Source organism: Lagopus muta, chromosome 2 (genome assembly GCF_023343835.1).
Source record: "Lagopus muta isolate bLagMut1 chromosome 2, bLagMut1 primary, whole genome shotgun sequence".
Taxonomy (NCBI): domain Eukaryota; kingdom Metazoa; phylum Chordata; class Aves; order Galliformes; family Phasianidae; genus Lagopus; species Lagopus muta.
Window position 1 is genome coordinate 105,397,914 of NC_064434.1, and position 15,675 is coordinate 105,413,588.

Genomic DNA, 15,675 nt, shown 5'->3' on the forward strand with positions numbered 1-15,675 from the left:
TCCTGCTGGGGCAGTGCTGCAGTAGGGCTGTGGGAGGGGAGCTGAGGGGTGGGGGCGAGTTGGGACTGGGTGAGTCTTCACTGCAGTGCTGCTGCCAGCTCTAAGTGTGAAACTGAGCCTCTGTTTCCCCTCAGAATGGGGAAAGCATGATCTGCTCCCAGAATTTCAAGCTATGTGCCAGCTGTAGGCCAAACCAAAGACCTGATCCCCATCCCAGGGCATGGAAAGGGCTCTGGTACCCTGTCCCAGCCTGGCTTTGAGTGTCATGGCATTGTTCTGTTACAACCTGAAACCCCGAGCCTGTTTACTTACACATCAGCCCCAAGTCAAACCAGCAGGTATTTTGGTCATTTTAATGAGTTGGTGTCACACAGGAGTATGGGTGCACTACATTGCACTACAGGTGTTAAACTGACCCCAGCACCACCGACCAGCATCACCCAGCAGTGGAGGGACACAAGAGCTGTAATAATGTTTGCACCACTTGGGCAGAAGTACCAGGAGAGCCCAGAGCCCCGCTGGGAGCCTAAGGGCGCTGCAGGGTCAACTGCCCAGCTGGCAGTGACAAGTAGAACCTGTTCCATGCACACATGGATGCTAAAAAATAAAAACACATTTAAAAAAAAATAATCCCTGAAGTGGTTTGGCTACAGGGCTTTCAGTTAATAGGTGCAGGAGGAGGCTACAGCAAGCTCTGTGATCCCAAGCGCTGATCCGTCTCCTTTTGGACCAGGCTGTACAGAATCAGCAGCCACCCTGGAGGCAGCTGCTGAACATTCAACCCCACTTTCTCAAGGCATTAATGGGGGCAAGAGGTGACTGGAAGGGCAGGCAGCAGCCTCCCTCTCTGGTTGCTTTTGGGCTGGCACAGCCTCTGGAGGAGAATACAAGATACCCCACGCTGCAAAGAGGCCAAGCAAGGCTCCATGCAGAGGGACTGGAAGGATTGAATTGGAAATCCCTTGTTAAGCGTGGAACACAGTTGTGGAAGACTTATCTGTGGTTGTCTCACTAGAAGCAATATGCAGCACGTGCAGGCTGGATACATGGGTGCAAACACAGGGTCCATTCTCTCTCCCAGCTCCTGTTGCTCAGTCAGGGCTCCTCCTCAGGGCATCCTACTACCCTGCTGAGGGAAAGGCCTTGGTTCTGCAGAGCCAAGCCCGTCTGGCTGGCGGTGAAATGCAGCTCAGGCCTCCCAGGCTGGGAACACATCCCCTTCTCTTTCCCTCTGTGCTTGCGTCAATCCCGGGGCATGTTGGGTGGGGGGATTTTTGTGGCAGATGGCTCCACACCCCAGATCTCCCGGGCGTACTCTGTGATGGTTCTGTCGCTGGAGAACTTGCCCGAGCATGCAATGTTCCTGATCACTTTCCTAGTCCACTCCCGGGGGTCCTGGGAAGAGGAGAGGCAACGGCAGCAGTCAGTTTCCCGTGCAGCTCCGGGGCAGCTCAGCCTCACAGGGTGCCGGCCAAGCACCCTTCACTGGTTTAATCGCAGTGATAGGAGCTGCTGACATGTCAAAACCCGCCTCACCCTGCCCCACACCTCAGCAATGCTGGCTGGGGTAAGAAGGAGCACGCTCCATCCAGCTCCCTCAACTCCTCCCTGCCCTGCCATGGCCGTGACCCCCAGCTTCACCTTGGCTGGGGACAGCTCTTACCATGAACAGCTGATCCACTTGGCCTTGGCATTTAATGTACGCTTCGTAGTCGGCAAACACCTTAAACCTGAAACCCAAAGCACAAGAGAGCAAGGCTAGAGCTTGTCTGCTGAAGGGTTCCGGGTCTGGGCAACACAGACATCGCCCCTAGGAAGGAGAGCTGGGCAGGCTAAGAGCAGGCACCAAGGGGGATGGGATGCTTGCCAGGACTCACCTGTCGTGGTGCATGAGCATGTTGACAACATCTCTGAAGCAACCAGGATCTCTTGGGGAGAAAAATCCACTGCTGATCTGATCGATAGCCTGCCGCAGCTCCGGGATGCGGTCGTAGTACTCCCGTGCGTTGTACCTGCATGAGGAGGAGGCAGAGACAGGCTGTATTGACCAGTGCCTTGCCCTGCGCCTAGGGCAGGTAAGGACAGTGCCTCCAAGACAGTTGTGCTGCCAGAAGCACTCTGTGCCCGGGCTTGTGTCCTATTCAGTCACTGCGCTTTGGTCGAGCCACCCTGGACTGCACCCTTGTCAGAACAGTCACTGCCCAGCCCAGGGCGGAGGGCTCCTGGCCAAAGCATAGCACTGGGACAGGCCCTGGCACATGTTTCACCCTCCCTGGCACTAACCCTCGGCGATCCAAGGCTTCCACTTCCTCCACCCGCATGCCAAAGATGAAGAGGTTTTCTTCGCCTGCCTCCTCAGCCATCTCCACGTTGGCCCCATCCATGGTGCCGATGGTGAGGGCCCCGTTCAGCATGAACTTCATGTTGCCGGTGCCCGAGGCCTCTGTGCCGGCTGTGGAGATCTGCTGGGAGAGGTCTGCTGCCGGGATCACTGCCGGGCACAAGAGAGGTGGCAGTTAGGCCTCGGCACGCTGCAGCTCCCACGGCCCGGGCCCAGGACAGCAGGACTCTGTGCATTTGCTAGCAAGCCTGCTGACCTCCCAAGCTCAGCCCACAGCCCAGAACCAGACACAAAGGCCCAGCCCTGCCACAACCCCATGCGACTGCTGGACGTGCCTGGCTCCCAGCACTTGCTTCCATGGGAGCAGGACTTACCCTTCTCAGCCAGGGATACCCGGTAGTTCTCCAGGAAGATGACCTTGAGCTTGTCCCCCACATAGGGATCGTTGTTGACGACCTCACCGATGGATGTGATGAGCTTAATGATCATCTTGGCCATGTGGTAGCCAGGAGCTGCCTGAAGAAGAGCAGCCCAGAAAGGGCGAAGTCTTTTAAAGGAAGGCACAGCATGAGAGCTGCTAGTGCAGGTCATCGCTGTGGCCTCACCTCTGCTGTCCACATGGATCAGCAAACACAGCCTACTGGGAGAAGTCCTGAGCCACAGGGAGAGGGTGACAGGACCCCCCATACTGCTCAGTTATTTTGTGACAGTGTTTTTGGATGAGCCCAGCAGCACAACCCTGATTAACCAGCAGCTGATTAAGCCACAGTGGGTGCAACAAAAGCCCCAGAAGGCAATGGCACCTTCCCCACATCCCTGCTGAGCCACGTGTGCACCGAGACTGGAGAATATTTTTTACCTTTCCTCCAATCATGATGGTCCTAGGCACAAAGGATTTGGAAGGGTCACTTCTGATGCCTGAAAGAGCAGGGCATAACACAATGGATGTGAAGATAAACGGGGCAGAGCTTGTTGCTTGCATCGAGGATGGGATCCCAACCCATAGCACGTGGGCCCAGCAAACCCACCCTGAAGTTCCAACCAGAGTTCTGCCAAAACAGTGCTGGGAAAACTATCTGAGAGCACAGAGCTGTGGTGATTTGTTTCCCCTCGTGAATGGGCAGAGGGATGAAGCATATGCCTGGGAGCGGGGTTTTAACTTGCACCAAGTCAGTCCTAACACTTGCACTACAGGTGTAGGGGTTACCCAAGCCCTGGGACCCTACTATGCTGGAGAAATGGGCTGTGAGCTTTTCCTCAGAGCTCTGCACTGTCCTCCTGCTGGAGAAGCCCCTCGTGACAGAAGGGCATGGCCAGGCTCAGAAGTCATAGAATCACAGAACGGCCTGGGTTGCAAAGGAGCACAGTGCTCATCCAGTTCCAACCCCTGCTGTGTGCAGGTCACCAACCAGCAGCCCAGGCTGCCCAGAGCCACATCCAGCCTGGCCTTGAATGCCTGCAGGGATGGGGCACCCACAGCCTCCTTGGGCAACCTGTTCCAGTGCCTCACCACCCTCTGGGTGAAAAACTTCCTCCTCATATCCAACCTAAACCTCCCCTGTCTCAGTTTAAGACCATTCCCCCTTGTCCTATCACCATCCATCCTCATAAACAGCCATTCCCCTTCCTGTTTAGGTGACATACACAGGAATGCTGGCAGTGAGGGGCTGGTGTGGGACCTGCCTTGACTAGCAGCCCAAGCAGGACTTACGGTTATAGAGAGTGATGGCATGCAGGCAGTTCAGCAGCTGCCGCTTGTACTCATGGATTCGCTTGACCTGAATATCGAACATGGACGAAGGGTTGATTTTGACCTTGTAGTGCTCCTCCAAGTAGGCTGAGAACTTCAACTTGTTCTCCTGGCAAGAAAATGGAATGAGGAGCAGGCACGGGCCCCCAGGCACCAGAAGCAATTAGTAGGAGCATGCTGCCTTTACCCTTCTTCCCCTCTCACCCCATTACCTGCTTGACTTTTGCCACATCCCTGATGAATGTCTCATTGTCAATGAAATCCAGGAGCTTCTTCAGCTGGCTCAGATCTGTGACAAAGTCTTCCCCGATTTTCTAAGGAACAAAGCAAGAGAGGGATGTCCCACCTGTAAGACAACTCACCTTGTCCACAACCATGCTTCCCCAACAGAGATGCCACAGTCCTCTTGGGTAGAGGAGATGCTCTGGACAGGAAAAAGGAAACAACTAGTTTTGTACACCAAGTTGACTTCCCTGCATCACCAGGGAGCTCAAGGGCATGGGGGAAAAAAGCACTTGCAAAAAACCCAACCCAGTCCTTCTCAGAGAGCTTCAGAAGAAGGGTATGTGCACATGTACCACGGCCTCCTGGCAGCTGGAGAAAGTGATGGGCAGGACACAAAAATGCATTCAATTGGAGGAAGTCTTTTCAGCTATTACTTGCTTCAGTGTGCAGGGGCAGGGGGACAACAGTGAAGCTGGAGCTCTGAGAAAACTCCTTTGAGTCTATGAAGCTTAAACGCTGCCATGGACACCCCACTTCCCCGTGGACACCCCACATCCCCAGTGATGCTGCCTGACAGCCTAGCTGCAGCGACTGTGAAGGAAGGAAGTGAACTCCAAGTTTCTGCAGCTCTGTACAGCACAGCCTACACAAGGAGGTGCACAGAAGTGAACGGCCGGGGTCCCACCAGATGCTCGTGCCTCACCTCAGCGATAACGTCGGCCAGCCCCGGGTTGCACAGCAGGAGCCAGCGCCGTGGTGTGATCCCGTTTGTCTTGTTCTGAAACTTCTCCGGCTCCAGCTCATAGAAATCCTTGAACCTGGAACAGCAGGGAGCAGGGGCCGCACTGAACCACTGCCCACCCCTAAGAGCTTCAGCTGCTCCCCTGCAAGTGCTGCTGGCTCAGGGCAGTGTCTGCTGATCTCTATACCACCATGAACTCTCCGTGCTGCCCCCTCCTCAGCTGTTAAGGGCTTCATCAGCTCTGAAGGGAGATGAGTTATACCTCATACGCACTCTAACAAGATGCCCTGTCCATCACACAACCAAAGCAGGCCTTAACACCAATTTGCCCCAGCCAGAACCCCACACTTGCAGGCAGAGCTCAGCGAGTGGAAAGGGAAGGTCTGTGGGTGCCCCCCAACTCACACTGTATTCTTCACGATGTCAGAGTGGATGCGGGCCACACCATTAACAGCGTGAGAGCCGATCACACAGAGGTGTGCCATGTTGATACGCTTGCAGTCTCCTTCCTCGATCACCGACATCCTTCGGAGACGGTCAATGTCCCCTGGGTAGAGAGCTGCCACACGCTGCAGGCAGGCAGAGACAGGGGCATCAGCGACCCAGCTGCAGAGGCTGGAACGTTCCACAGCCCACAGCCAGCCCAGTCTCTTACATCCAGATGCATTTGGTTGAGTGCATAGATGATCTCCAGGTGACGTGGCAGCAGCTTTTCAAACATGGAGACCGGCCAGCGCTCCAGGGCCTCAGGCAGCACGGTGTGGTTGGTGTATGCACAGGTCTGTTTGGTGATCTCCCAGGCCTGTGTATAGACAGCAGTTAACACGCATGTGCCAGGACAACAGGGGAAGAAAGCCCCATGTAAGGACAGAACAGCAGCTCTCAGTCCTGATGAGGATGTTACGTGCCTTGCAGCTCTGCTTACCTTGTCCCAGTCCACCTTCTCCACATCCACCAGGATCCGCATGAGCTCTGGGATGGACAGGGCAGGGTGGGTGTCATTTAGCTGTATAGCCACCTGCAACACAGACCTACTGGGCTCAGATCTGGCAGCGCCAGGGCTCTGATTGTGCCCCAGCACAGCACTATGGGCTCAGGCTGGGGGTGAGTGTCTTCTTAGGGCTCATGGACCCACCCCACTCACACCCCAGAAACAAACAGAGCTCCCATAATTGGAGCGACTCAATCTTGGCAAGCTTGGCTCCAAATTGTACCCTTTTTTCCCCCAACCCTGGGAAGATGGGCCCAGAGATCATTTCCGTGTTCCAGCCCAAACCATACACCTGCTCCCACCTGGTCCTGAGCCCTCCCTCACAACACAAAGGTCTGGCTGGGCCCTCTCTGCCCCACACTCACCTTGTCCGGGAAGGTTTCAAAGCTTGTTCTCACAGGGTCTTGACAGCCAAATTTGGAGGACTTAAAGCGTCGGATGATGTCTTGCAGCGTTGCAGCCACCACAAAGTACTCCTGTTTCAGCCGCAGCTCCTTGCCTTCAAAGAACTGATGCAGGGGGATGCACAGACATCAGCACTGCAGCTGCCATCCCTAGTTGGCAGCCCAACCCTTGGAGATGCTCCCATCTGATGAGCTTCCCTTACATGTTCTGCATCTTGTCGGGCTGAATGCACGTTACCCATGCTGCCTCTCAGCTGCCTCCAGAGGGCATCAGAACCTGCCATGTCGGGGCTACCCGACAGACCAAGCACAGCTCCTTTCCTTGCTGCAAGACCCTTTACAAGGTTTTTGGACCAAGGATTTTGGACTCCCAGCAATAGCCAGTGCCATCTGTGGAAGCACCAGCTGCCTGCCATCCATGCATGCCACACATTATGCTGGTCTATTTCAAAACGGCAACAAAAATGAGCGTGTGGGAGTAAAGTGCAGGTGAGCTCTTCCAGCACAGATGCTACTCCATGACTGGATATTGAAGGCTCTCAATCTGGATCTGGTGCACAATGACCACGTAGCCTGGGACTATTCCTTGCGAGAAAGCCCTTAAGCTGGGCTGGAAGCGAGTGCCCTCTTATGGATTCCTCCGAAATGACAACTTACTTTTGCAAACCACGTAATTTGGCAACTGCCTTGAGACTGCAGGAAAGAAGACAGCAGCTACGCAATAAAGGCCAGGCTCCGAGATGTTGTCAGACAGCAGAGACTCTCTGGAGCCAGCAGAGCTGTCTGTTCATTGAGAATTACAGAGCCAACCATTTGCATTAGAAATTCTCAAACCAGAACCTTTGTTTCAAGTGATAAAACTACAGGAAGGACAATCCCAAGCAGCAGAAAAGAGAAGCAGGAGAGTTACTCACGTTGTCATTTGGGTACAGGACTCTGGATATGTTTTCTGCCAGGTTTCTGTCCAGCACCGCCTCGATGTAGTCACCCACATTGACTGCAGTGACAGAAATACAGCACTGCAGCAGCTGTAGGCACAGGCAGGTCCCCAGCAGTGTACTTTCCCTCTTCTCTCATAGAGAGGTTTATAACAGGAACATTAAGGCTGATATTAATGAAATATGTATGGGAATGGATGCATGTGTGAAAGCTCCCTTAGAGAGCAGAGGAGAGAAAAAACAGACAAGGGTGCATCTCCACATGTTTTCTTGAGATGCATGGACTGGGAAGGACAGAAGAAACTGAAGACAGACAGCAGTCGGAGAAGGCAAAGAGAGGAAGGCAATGTAGCAGCCACCTCACTTAAGGACCACGGAGGAATGGTGCAGGGCAAAGCAGCACAAAGACCACAGTCAGTCAACTCCTAAAGAGTAGAAAAGGCCCATCTGAAACCCCACTCGTGACTGCCAACCAGGAATTGTGGAAACATGATGAGGACTCGAGAGCCATCACCCCTGGTCCTCTGTCCCACACAGGTTCTCCTGTCAGGGCTGCCTGGACACATCTCAGTGCTCTTAGGGAAGAATGAATCAAATGGGTCTTATCTAAAACATGCCATTTCTGTACAGCCCAGTAACTGTTAATTGCCCAGCATCTGCTTTTCAGCACTACAATTAGAGCTTGAAAAAATGCACTAGAGGTCACACGTGGACCCAAAGGAAACTCATAATTACGAGGGAGAATGAAGTGGGCTGTGCTGCCATTTTCCTTCAGCACTGAAGGGTTCTGCTGCATGGAAACAAACCTCCATGGCAGCTGTGGGTTTGCAGCTCATTTGGTGACGTGGGGAACACACTGGCACTTGGTTTATCACCAGGGGAATACACAGAGCATGTTTTGACAGTGGGGCAATCATGATGGGGATGGAAGAAGGATGGACAGGTGCACGAGGGCTCTGGAAGTGGGTTGGAGGTGCATGATCCATGGACTTGTGCTCAGAGTTTTGGAGGCAGCCAGGAGAGATGGACAAAGCAGACAGCACTTACACTCTTGGAGGTTGAAGTCATTGGGTGCTTTTGCAGACCACAGCCTCATAGTGTTCACAGTGTTGTTCTTGTATCCTGGCACTGGTGTGTCATATGGCATAGCAAGGACAACCTGCAAAAGGACAGTGATCCCTTCTGGTTAGCAGGATGATGGCTTGGGAAGATGGTTGAAAACCTCTCCTGAAAGAATCCAGAGGACACAGACAACAACTGGCTGTGCTACAGATCCCACCTGCACTACAACACAGCTGCTGAACTTCACAGACTTGTTTATTATCAAGGGCACTTCCAGAATCTACTAGCAATGCATTAACAGGAGAGGCTTGGAGCTTCACTGGCAAACGAGTTACATGCTCATCAATTAAACAAAAGAGAGTTGCAAGCAGCCTGCTGACTTTCCCATACCATCTGGAGCACCTATCAGCTATCCACCAGAGCCCTGCAAGCATCCTCAGCTGGCCACTGTGCTTCTGCCTGTGCTGGGGTAGTGCCAGGGCACCTGGAATATGCCAGATACACTCCACAGCCTGAATCCTGCCCAGGAGCCCTCTGTGCTCACAAGGCAGAAAAAATCCAGGCAGATCAACACTCCGACCTTGAACTGCTTCTTTGTGCTGGCATCAGCAACGCTCCCCCTCTGGAGAAAAGCAGCAAGAGCTCAGGCTCTCAAAGCTGATATTATCAGCTCCGAACATGGAAGCAGGCAGAAAGCTTTCCCTGTGTGAGCCACGGGACTGGGGCACGCATCCCATTAGCTGAACGGTGCTATATTTGGAAAGCTGCAGCTTTAGCTTTTTGAGCCTTTCCCGTTTGTTCCTTCAGTGGCACTGGTTGAAAACTCACTTCCTTGTCAGAAGGAGCATTCCCCAGCTCGCAGCTTGGGATCCCTGATCCCTGCGTGGCGCTGGGGTTGGAAGGGGAAAACACCCAGAAGCAAAGCTCTTCCTCCACCCTGGGCAGCGCTCAGAGAGGAGACGCTGAAACTTCTTCAGTCCTTTTAATAAACCTGTGCCTCTTCAAAGCTTCCCTTCCTCGGCTGTAAGACTGGAACACATTAATGAAGCAGCAGCACACGTGGCTCCTGAAGCACAGCATTACCTCTGTAATTGCGACACTGCCCCGCCTCAACCTGAGGCAGGGGAATGTGGGTGTCTGGAGAAGCATTTGTTCTCCACAGCAGCACAGAACAAGGCCTCTGGGCAGGCTGGAGACTTGAAACCTCGTCTACAGCCTCTCCAGACAGCATTCTACTCATCAGGCCAGCATGGGAAAGACAGACACTCGCTCTGACCACAGGAGCTGAACACAGGCTGGATTGCTCCATGGCTGCCCCAAGAGACTGATCTCCACCCGCTGCAGCACCAGAACCACCTGCAGAACCACTGGGTTTGAGCAAGCAGCCGGGGGTACAGTCCTCCTCCAGCACAAACCCACGCAAGACTGGATGCAAGGATTAACTCTGGAAGATCTGATTTGTGTTTGATACTGGAAACCAAACTCCTGAATGCTCAGACTCTTAAGTGAAAGGCTCAGTGAAAGCAGAAATTACTATGCAAAGGATGGCTGTTGCAAACACACACCAGAGAAATCATCCCAAACCTTTCATGTCCTGGTGCTACTGCTTAATGTGTAATGCACACTTGAAAAGCTAAATGTCAAGGATCAAATCAGCATGTCCCAACTGGTCCTGAACGTACAGCTGTGACTGAACAGACTGAACCCCCCCTCCCCTTTCCCCTTCAATCCTGCTGCAGTCGGAACCAGTGAAAGTGAAATTGCAAAGGCAGCAGAGCACGCTTTGCTGGAGCAGGAGAGAAGCAAAGCCTGACCTCAGTTAGCACAGGACAGGCTCCTTCCCACCCCCATGCTATCCTGGCCCATCCTACCTGAGTGTCCACCCACTTCACGCCCTCAGGGCTGTGCTCCACTCGGCCATAGAAGTGCACAGGCAGCATGTACTCCGGGCGGGCTTTCTCCCAGGGATTGCCGTAGCGTAACCAGTCATCAGCCTCTTCCACCTGCAAGAGGCAAACGTGGTTCAGGTGATGGCTCCCGTCTCCAAGTGAAGGTTCTCAAGGTGGACAGCTGAAGAAGCAGAACTGTGATAAGCTGCCTTTCAAAATGGACGTGCCTCTGGAAGGCAGCTAGACTTTCTGAAATGCAGATGACGGCATCTCTGCTGCTGTAAATCTCTTGGCTCTCTTGCCTTTGCAGAGCTGTACTGGTCAAACCCATCCAGGCAAACAGTGCTTGGAGGGCTTTTCATGTGGTCTGATGGTACAGGATGTGGTACCCTAGAGGCCGTTGGTGCTGTTCCTGGTCACAAATTGTGAGCATGGATGGCCTTTTTTTTTTTTTCCTTTGTGCATGTCATTTATAGGGCCTAGCATCACAGCTTCTTCGTGGAGAAGGAAGAAAACACAACCCTCATACTTCTCACCCTGCCTGACCTGGAGAGCTATTAAAATTGGAAAACAAGAAAAATTAAAATAGGAACATATGGTTCTTCATGCACAGAAGTGCACTCTCCTAATGGAAATGATTTCCAGACAATGCAGTTGGGATAACTCCTTCAGGGCACCTTTTCAGCCTACTTTCACTCACACAGGGATATGATTGCTAATGCTACAGGGGACAGTCCCATTTAAGCCCTCGTTGCCCAGTGTCTTGAGGGACCCCACAGGTGCTGGCATTTGTCTGGTGGAGGATGAATGTGACTGGACATGTCCAATAGCCAGTGCCATAGGCTCAGCACGTACGGTTGGACACAGCTGCCTGTTTGGCACTGCAGGGCTAAAATGAGCAGGCCACAGACAGCCCAAGGCAGCATATGCAGTTTGCCAGGTCACGTCCACAGGTAACCAGCACAGCAGGGAACAGAAGTGGAAGGGGTGACCTCAGGTGGCCGATGTACCTGCCAGCCGTCGACGATCTTCTGATTGAAGATGCCGAACTCGTAGCGGATGCCGTATCCGTATGCTGCCAGCCCCAGCGTGGCCATGGAGTCCAGGAAGCAAGCTGGAAGAGCAGGGCATGATCACACTGCAGGAACCTCCCCCTTGCTCCCTGCAATTGTGTGACAGCCTGCCCAAGTGCACCCAAATGCAGCACTGTTGAGCGTTTCTGAACCTGCCGGAGAACCCCTCAGCTGGTGCTAAGCTGCATGTCCAGCTGTCCAATTAATACTGTCTCTTTCAAAGCAAACCTTCCTAGCTATCAGCCCAGGGCAGCTCTGATAAATATCAGCTCTGGTGCTTCCTCTGTATCAGGCAGCACGTCTGCAGCAGTCCCTTGTGACAGGCAGATTAAAGCAGCAATTTGCCTATGTGAGAGCTGCTGGGGTACCTCGGCAAAGTGTGAGGTTTTACAGGGAGGTGAGGAGCAAGGCTTCAGAGGGCCCCTTTCAGCCACAGCCCAGCATGTCAGGCACAAAGGCACCTCTTGGATACTGGCTACAGATGGGCTAAGGTCTGTGTGCTGTCCCACTGCAGCAGGCAGGCCCAGGTGCAGGAGGTGAAGCAGAGCTGCCCTTGGCCCTTGTGTGCTCCTGGTGAGGCTCCCCTCTCCCCACTTTACCTGCCAGACGGCCCAGGCCTCCATTTCCCAGCCCAGCATCTTCTTCAATTTCCTCCAGTTCCTCCAAGTCCAAACCCAGCTGTTGGGGAAAGAGGCACAGGAGAACATGTCAGTATGCAGACCCCACGCTCTGAGGCTGCTCTCTGAGAAGGGCAAACACAAATCCCAAACTAACCCGTACGGGGCTCTCTCTCTGCAACCCCTTCCCTCCCTTACTTCCAAAGCATCTCACCAGCTTCAGCTTCTGGTCCCCGGGCACCCTAATTAACTGGAAAACAATTCAGCTCATCATCAAACATCGCTTTCCCATGAACTAAGTTTCCTTAGAAACATCAAACAAAACACTTGCCTCCTGGCAGCCCTTCAAGCTGCAAGGCCCTCCTACTGAACTCTGAATTGTAGATGGGATGGCAGGTGGCCAGCCCATGCACAAAGGACTGCCTGCTTACGTGCACCGCTCCTCTTCTTACACCCAGCCCACCTTGAGAAAGTTTACAACCATTTCTGCAGCCTGTTGTTGCAGCTGCTGCTGTTAGGCTCTGTGCATTCCCACATCCTGACCACCTGGGTGCCAAGCTTCTGGGCCAGAGTCCATGGATGGAAGGGGTTGTATCACCTCCTGCAGTTCTTGGGCTCCCCTTCTCCAACACAAGGGCTGGCAGCCTCCCCAGTGGCTGTGTCCAGCTTAATAGGCGTGACAGCACTTCTCAGAGGGCAAGACCCCCCACCTGAGCTGGCCATCACGACCTCCACAACTTGGAGGCTAAAGCAAGAGAAGCCTTCACTGCCACATCTGGACAATCAACACGTGCAAAATAACTCGCCAAGGGATATAAGGACTCTCCCTGAATAAAACCAGCCTGTGCTCCATACTAAAAGTACCAGGTCTCTCCCTGGGAGTCCCTTCCCATCCCTTGGCAGGGAACGTGCTGGCCAGGGCATTTCATCAGCAATTGGAGCATCTCATTTTGAGAGGGTGACAGAGCCCTGCTAGAAAGCGTAACATGAATCAGTCCATGGTACAGGGGAAATAAAGCTTCTGGGAGATAAAGCCCAAAAACTCACGTTCTGTCAGAAAGGCTACTTGTCCTGCTGCAGAGATGGCTGCAAGCCTAAGTAAACATGGGCTGGCTTTTATGATCGACTCAGTGGTACTGAGCACAGGCTGTGCTTTTGCCAGTTCACACTCATCCGATGCTATTTTAAATCAAGCAATTTCTCCCCCTTTCTTCCTCCCTGGTGATTTGCTTTTCCATCAGCAAATCACCTGCTGCGCTGCCTTGTGTACCTGCACATTCGAACTGTGGTTTGGTGGCTTTGTGCTTCAGCTCTCCTTTCTGGCCCAGCCTCTCTCAGCACCTCCCACGATGAGCCACCACCCTCCTAATGGTGCAAAGCTGTTGGCACCGTGGCATTTCCTGCTACTTAGGAGCTGCTTTCTGGATGTGGAGCCCAAGAAAAGTGGTTTGAGGGACGTTTTATTCCAGCTCTCAAGACACCCCAAGGTCAGACTGGATGATGTGATGACCTTAGTGGTCTTTTCCAACCCTAGTGTTTCTGTGAGGTCCCCTCATGGCCTTCTTTGGAGGATGAAGAACGCTAACAGAGAGCCAAGCCTCTTTGTTTAGTCAAAATAAAGTGCCTTTGGGAGGGAGCCCTGAGAAAGAAAGATGTTCCATGTGGAAAAGTTTCACCAGTTCTGCATGGGGGACTGCAGTACCCAAAGACTTCACCTGGTAAATGGCTTCATCACAGGCGTTCTGCAAGCCCAGGTTCACCATTGTGTTCTGCAGGGTGCGGCCCATGTAGAACTCCAGGGACAGGTAATAAATACGCTGGGGAGGCAAAGAACAACACACACAGTGACACACACAGCACATTCCATCTGGCCTCCAGGAAGCCCCTACTCATCACCTGTTGCACCCAAAGGGTTCCACTGAAATCCCTTAAAATGATCATCAGACCCAAAGGCTTTCCCCAGAAGGGATGCCTTCCCCACCCGGCTCTCAGTGCAGGACAACACGCACCACAGCTTGTTTGTCAGAAGGAGCTTTGCACGGGATGCTAGCCAGCTCCCTGCTGCACATCTCCCTGCCAACAGCCTTCTATAGAAAAATCTTGTTGCTTGTTAAGAGTGTTTCCCTAATTAACTTCAGGCACGAATTATCTAGGATGCTGAGTCGTATCTTTACAGCTCAGCTGAGGTGATGCCTGCACCGGGCTTTGGGTTTTCTCACGCTGCACTGAAGCTGACCAGGAGTTGCTATGACGGAGGACCCCCACCCGTGGCTCCCTGTGCCGGGCAGCAGGCCAGCCCCCTTCCTGCTAGTGATTTTCCAGCTCCGCTCTCGCGCTTTCTGAGCAGAGAGAAGATAAGCAAGCCGGGCCACCGGCTCAGCCCGCTTTTGGCACCGAGAGCCATCAGTTCTCCTTCCCAGCTGAGGCAGGGGCAGAGATATCTCTCAGCAGGGGGTCAGCCTGCTGATGCAGGCTTGGAGGGGGGTCGACGTCCGGCATTCCGAGCAAGACGGCGACGGATGGACGCTCCGAGCGCCGAGAGCTTCACACGCAAGCTTCAAACCCACCCGAGGCGGCCAAACCGACGCGTGCTCCGCGTTCCCCGGCCGCTCTCCCCGCGCTTTCACCCTACGGAAGAAACGGGGCCGGCGCGGCTCGGCGCGGCTCACCTTGGGGTCCCGCTCGTAGTAGTGCTGCTGGGTGCGGATCCAGCGGCCCACCAGGTGGTCCCGCACCGTGTGCGCCAACGCGAAGAAGTAATCGCGGGGAGTGGCGACGTTGCGGTCCTTCACCAGCGTGAAGTGGAGGTGGCGGTTGAAGCTCTTGCGCACCTCCGCCACGTCGCCCAGCCCCGCGATGCCCCGCACGCTGATCTGTTTCCGCCTCTCCCCATCGCTCAGCGGCGCCGCCATCCCCGCACCGCTCCGCCGCCCGCACCGCCGCTCCGCCGCAGCCGCCTCCGCCGCGCCTCTGCTCCGCCTCTGCCGGGCGGGGTCAGGACGGCGCTGCCCCGAAGAGGGGAGGCGGGGATGGGGCCGGAGGGATGGGGCCGGAGGGATGGGGCCGGAGGGATGGGGCCGGAGGGATGGGGCCGGAGGGATGGGGCCGGAGGGAGGAGTTGGGGCCAGGCGGCCGCAGCTCAGCGCGACGACGTTCATTGAGCAAAGCGAGAGCTGCGTGCGGGAACCGGCACCCCACGCAATGGCATTTAGACCCGCCGAGGCACAGACACCTGTGAAGTTCAACAAGCTGTGCTCAGCGTTTCTTTTTGTGGCTGAATCTCGTCTGTGGTTCTTACTTCGTACTCTGACCCACCTCTAGAGCCGCCAAATGCATTGCTGTACCAAACTCATGGGCCTCTCGCATTTGATCCAGCAATTCCACCACCTTGCCGAGGTACCAACCTTGGTATCCGGTTGTAAGTTTTCACAAAGCAATGTCTTTCTCAGCAGGGATCAAAATGTAGTTCAGAAGGACTTGTGCAAGGTCTTAGATGTGGTCCTGCACCACATCCTTAGTGGTTGACAAGAGGCTAAGTTTGCTCGTACCACTTGGAGGTCCTATCTCACATCCCCAGTGCCTTCTATAAAGAAATGCAGCAATCAACATCTGCCTGAGGTCAGTGTAGCACAGTACCCATGGC

The 15,675-nt window shown here is 54.1% G+C and overlaps 1 protein-coding gene across 1 annotated transcript; it reads right to left on the reverse strand.

Annotated features, from left to right (window-relative positions):
• Window positions 1-45: 45 nt before the first annotated feature.
• LOC125688886 (glycogen phosphorylase, brain form) lies at window positions 46-15,015 on the reverse strand. Its single transcript, XM_048935481.1, has 20 exons — window positions 14,702-15,015; window positions 13,748-13,849; window positions 12,015-12,093; window positions 11,353-11,456; window positions 10,325-10,456; window positions 8,439-8,550; window positions 7,368-7,450; window positions 6,415-6,558; window positions 5,984-6,076; window positions 5,714-5,860; window positions 5,464-5,627; window positions 5,020-5,134; window positions 4,304-4,405; window positions 4,053-4,200; window positions 3,201-3,259; window positions 2,716-2,857; window positions 2,284-2,491; window positions 1,878-2,012; window positions 1,664-1,730; window positions 46-1,395 (listed from the first exon to the last, which is right to left on the reverse strand). Exons 1-20 carry the CDS (start codon window positions 14,942-14,944, stop codon window positions 1,243-1,245), a joined length of 2,532 nt encoding a protein of 843 aa, XP_048791438.1. The 5' UTR covers window positions 14,945-15,015; the 3' UTR covers window positions 46-1,242.
• Between the last annotated feature and the right edge of the window lie 660 nt (window positions 15,016-15,675).

What these genes read in the sequence shown, in the direction of transcription:
- LOC125688886 (XM_048935481.1), bottom strand. Translation starts at nt 14,944, where the DNA reads ATGGCGGCGCCGCTGAGCGATGGGGAGAGGCGGAAACAGATCAGCGTG. An exon ending in TGACTTCAACCTCCAAGAGT is followed by an intron (nt 7,451 to 8,438) that starts GTAAGTGCTGTC and finishes CTGTCACTGCAG; the next exon opens with TCAATGTGGGTGACTACATC. An exon ending in TTGAAACCTTCCCGGACAAG is followed by an intron (nt 6,077 to 6,414) that starts GTGAGTGTGGGG and finishes TCTGTGTTGCAG; the next exon opens with GTGGCTATACAGCTAAATGA.